A 4,370-nucleotide genomic window follows, 5' to 3' on the forward strand; every position below is an offset into this window, starting at 1 on the left:
CCGGTTACCGCGGAGAAGTCTCTGACTTCTCCAGCGGTACCCCCGCTCTGTGCCTGAATCGCATCACCATACCTTTGTATGGTGAGTGCAATTCATGAAGGTGCGGAAAGCTCTGCTTTCCGCTTCTCCATGGAGTTCAGGTTCGCCATCTGAGGACGGCGTAACCTGAACTGTAGTGCAGAGACATCAGGGAAGCTCAATGCTTCCCTGGTCGCTGCTCGGCACCTCGTGCTGGCTCCGCCCCCTGACCGCCCAGCAACCACTGCGGCCTGCCGGGAGGTCATCATGCTGCGCGTGCGCAAAGGGACCCGCCGCTGGACTCCGCGCATCACCGGGAGGGACCGCTGGAGAAGACCTCACCGCAGGAGCCCCAGACACCGCAGCGCATCGTCGGAAGGGTGAGTATACATGAATTGCTACTTATCACAGCTATACATCGCATCGAAGAGATGCGATGTATAGTGATAAGTAGCAATTATGTTTTCGTTTTCTACATGAATAGACCCATAGAGTGTAAGCTCCACTGGGGCAGGGACTGATGGAAATGAGCAAATATTCTCTGTAAAGCACTGCGGAATATGTGTGCGCTATATAAATAACTGGTAATAAATAAATAATTCAGAAACAATGACAATTCGGAGCCCTTGAAGCCAGTTCTGCAAGAGGCCATAAAGTGCAGCTCTTTGTGTTCTCCGGCACTAAACAAATACACAATAAACAAGTTCAAAAGCCAAGTGTTATGTTTACTAACAGCGGGATGAGTGAGTCTACTACCTGCCCCTCCCTCACTGTCACCTGCCCCTCTGTCACTGTCACCTGCCCCCTCCCTCACTTCCTACCTGCTGCTGCTGCTGCTGCTGCACTTGGGCGAGATCACTTTGTAGACACTTTGGGAACTTCCCCGGGGAGGGGGAGGAGGTGGGACCGCAGCTCTGTGCATGGGGTCCTGTGCAGGACTACAGCGTCACCTTTCTCATGCAAAGCAGACGCCGCCGTGTGCAGGGCGGCTCTCTCTCCTTATCCCGGGACACAGCCCCCAAACAGCTGCTCGGGCTGCGGAGAGAGCAGTGAGGAGGAGAGCTGGGCTCAGTGCGGGCTGCCGGCGCCGATCGCTCACACCTGGCGAGAAGGAAGAGCAGAGCCTGACACATCGCTCACACCCGGGGAGGACAAGGAGAGGCAAAGCCGGGCACATCGCTCCACCAGAGGCGGCTGCTGGCCCCCGTCATGTGTGCGGCGGAGACTGTGCCGGCGCTGGGGGGACTCTGATCGCTGCCCAACTACTGCACTGAGCGGCAGCCTGTGCCCCAACTTCCCCGCATCGCCGGGGCACGCAACTGGCCGGGAGTTATGCACGGGCTGTAACCCACTAGTCACCCCAGCCTGCACCCCAGCTGCCAGCTCCGGGCATGGCAACCACAGCCCCGCTCCCCCGCTCCCTGCTAGTGCTGCTGCTGCTGCTGGGGACGCGCCTGTGCTCGGGGATCAGCTCCATAGACGCAGAGCGGGGCGGGGACGGCAGGTGCCAGGCGATAGACATCCCCATGTGTAAGGACATCGGCTACAACATGACCAGGATGCCGAACCTGATGGGACACGAGAACCAGCGCGAGGCGGCCATCCAGCTGCACGAGTTCGCCCCGCTGGTGGAGTACGGCTGCCACAGCCACCTGCGCTTCTTCCTCTGCTCCCTCTACGCCCCCATGTGCACGGAGCAGGTGTCCACCCCGATCCCCGCCTGCCGGGTGATGTGCGAGCAGGCCCGCCACCGCTGCTCCCCCATCATGGAGCAGTTCAACTTCAAGTGGCCGGACTCGCTGGACTGCAGGAAGCTGCCCAACAAGAACGACCCCAACTACCTGTGCATGGAGGCCCCCAACAACGGCTCCGACGAGGCGCCCCGGGGCTCCAGCATCCTGCCCCCCATCTTCCGGCCGCAGAGACCCAGCGGCGGCCACGACCCGCAGCAGCAGCCGCCCAGGGATAGCCCGGGCAGGGCGCCGCTGTGCGAGAACTCGGGCAAGTTCCATCACGTGGAGAAGAGCGCCTCCTGCGCCCCACTGTGCGCCGCCGGGGTGGACGTGTACTGGAGCCGGGGGGACAAGCAGTTCTCCTTCATCTGGATCGCGGTCTGGTCCATCGTCTGCTTCTTCTCCAGCGCCTTCACCGTGCTCACCTTCCTGATAGACCCGCAGCGCTTCCGCTACCCGGAGCGGCCCATCATCTTCCTATCCATGTGCTACTGCGTCTACTCCGCCGGATACATCATCCGCCTGTTCGCCGGGGCGGACAGCATCGCCTGCGATCGGGACAGCGGGCAGCTCTATGTCATCCAGGAGGGGCTGGAGAGCACCGGCTGCACCATCGTCTTCCTCATCCTCTACTACTTCGGCATGGCCAGCTCGCTGTGGTGGCTGGTCCTCACCCTAACCTGGTTCCTGGCTGCCGGCAAGAAGTGGGGCCACGAAGCCATAGAGGCCAACAGCAGCTACTTCCACCTGGCTGCCTGGGCCATCCCGGCTGTGAAGACCATCATTATCCTAGTGATGAGGAGGGTGGCCGGGGACGAGCTGACCGGCCTCTGCTATGTGGGGAGCATGGATGTCAATGCCCTGACTGGGTTTGTGCTTATCCCCCTGGCCTGCTACCTCATCATAGGTACATCCTTCATCCTATCTGGCTTTGTGGCTCTTTTCCACATCAGGAAAGTGATGAAGACAGGAGGGGAGAACACTGACAAGCTGGAGAAGCTGATGGTCCGCATTGGGGTGTTCTCGGTGCTATACACCGTCCCTGCCACCTGTGTCATTGCGTGCTACTTCTATGAGAGACTGAACATGGACTACTGGAAGGTCCTGGCCGCACAGGACAAGTGTAAAGTGAACAGTCAGACCAAGACCCTGGATTGTACAATGGCCAACTCGATTCCAGCTGTGGAAATATTCATGGTGAAAATATTTATGTTGCTCATTGTGGGCATCACCAGTGGGATGTGGATATGGACTTCTAAAACCTTACAGTCCTGGCAGAATGTTTTCAGTAAGAGATTAAAGAAACGGAGCAGGAGGAAACCTGCCAGTGTCATCACCAGCACAGGGATCTACCAAAAGAAGAAACACCCGCAAAAACTTCACCATGGAAAGTATGAATCAGCCCTGCAGCCTCCCACCTGTGTATGAGCGATGGGGAGAGGGAGGGGGGTCTTCTCCTAGACTGTACAGTCTAGCAGCAATCCCTCTATAAACTTGTTTTCTTAATCAGCAGGATGGAGCAAGCCAAGGGAACACGGATCACTGTACAGAAAAGACATTAGGAGAACTTGAGCTGCGGTTATTCAGTGGAGCTCTGTCAGGACTTTCCATGGAATGCCCACTTACATTACTACTAATTTGTTTTGCCAGATGTAAAACCTGATTAGAGATGATGTTTAGTTTAACAGTTGCGTTTACTGTATTGGGCTATCCAGTAGTTATCTCGGAGAAAATAACTAGTTCTGGGAACTCTACCAATAGCTACTGAAGTGCTTGAAAATACAAATTAAATATATCTATTTTTTCCATACGTTACAGCCCCACTGAATAAAAAATCCACATATTTTTCCTTCTATAGGACAGTTTGTCCTGTGTGGCACTGGAAAGACAGCTGTTTTGTACAGACATAACCGCAGTGTTTAGTCCTGTCACTGGGAAATAAAGTGTAATATTTATTCAAACCCACCCCAGTACTTAAAACGAGTAACATGTAGGGTTCTTCAAGCAGGGCAACAAAAGAGGATCGTTGACAAAAGAACTGAGAGGTCCATCCCTCGGAAGTCTTTTAGTCCTAGCCTGTGGCTTTTTAATGGAAATCAAGCCAAATGTTATACAAGATGGGACTGTTTGGTTAAAAAAAAGAGATGGATCAATTCAAAGGGCTTATTGACTCTTTCTATTGTGAAACAAATTCTAGCCATGAATGGATCAAAAAGCACTAGATACTGAAAAGGGAAACTGTATATTGTGTTGCTCTTTGCTGTGTGCAACATGCACACAGTTGTTTTTGCTGTACATATATACATAAATATATATATATATATTTGTAACATACAATTATTTTTCGTTCTCTTCTATTTTATTAAAAAATAAAATAAAATGTTCTTTAGTTTGAGAAGTGTTTGTATTCCTCAGCTGAATGTCACGGTTCATGGAGTGTCCCTAAATGATTATGTTGATTTACTTTCTCTGACAATATGAGGTCTGTACTTTCTCTGACAATGTGAGGTCCCCATTGACTTACTGTGGTTCTCATTCTGCGTCAAATAGGTTAAAGGTGAATTGAAGTTACAATATACCAGGTTCACTTTAAAGACTGTTACCACATGATATGGATAA

General features: G+C 53.0%; 1 protein-coding gene across 1 annotated transcript; it reads left to right on the forward strand.

Moving 5' to 3' along the window:
* Positions 1-878: 878 nt before the first annotated feature.
* FZD10 (frizzled class receptor 10) lies at positions 879-4,149 on the forward strand. Its single transcript, XM_063964612.1, has one exon. It carries the CDS (start codon positions 1,410-1,412, stop codon positions 3,177-3,179), a length of 1,770 nt encoding a protein of 589 aa, XP_063820682.1. The 5' UTR covers positions 879-1,409; the 3' UTR covers positions 3,180-4,149.
* The last annotated feature ends 221 nt before the right edge of the window (positions 4,150-4,370 follow it).

This window comes from Pseudophryne corroboree, chromosome 1 (genome assembly GCF_028390025.1).
Source record: "Pseudophryne corroboree isolate aPseCor3 chromosome 1, aPseCor3.hap2, whole genome shotgun sequence".
NCBI lineage: Eukaryota > Metazoa > Chordata > Amphibia > Anura > Myobatrachidae > Pseudophryne > Pseudophryne corroboree.

What these genes read in the sequence shown, in the direction of transcription:
- FZD10 (XM_063964612.1), top strand. Translation starts at nt 1,410, where the DNA reads ATGGCAACCACAGCCCCGCTCCCCCGCTCCCTGCTAGTGCTGCTGCTG.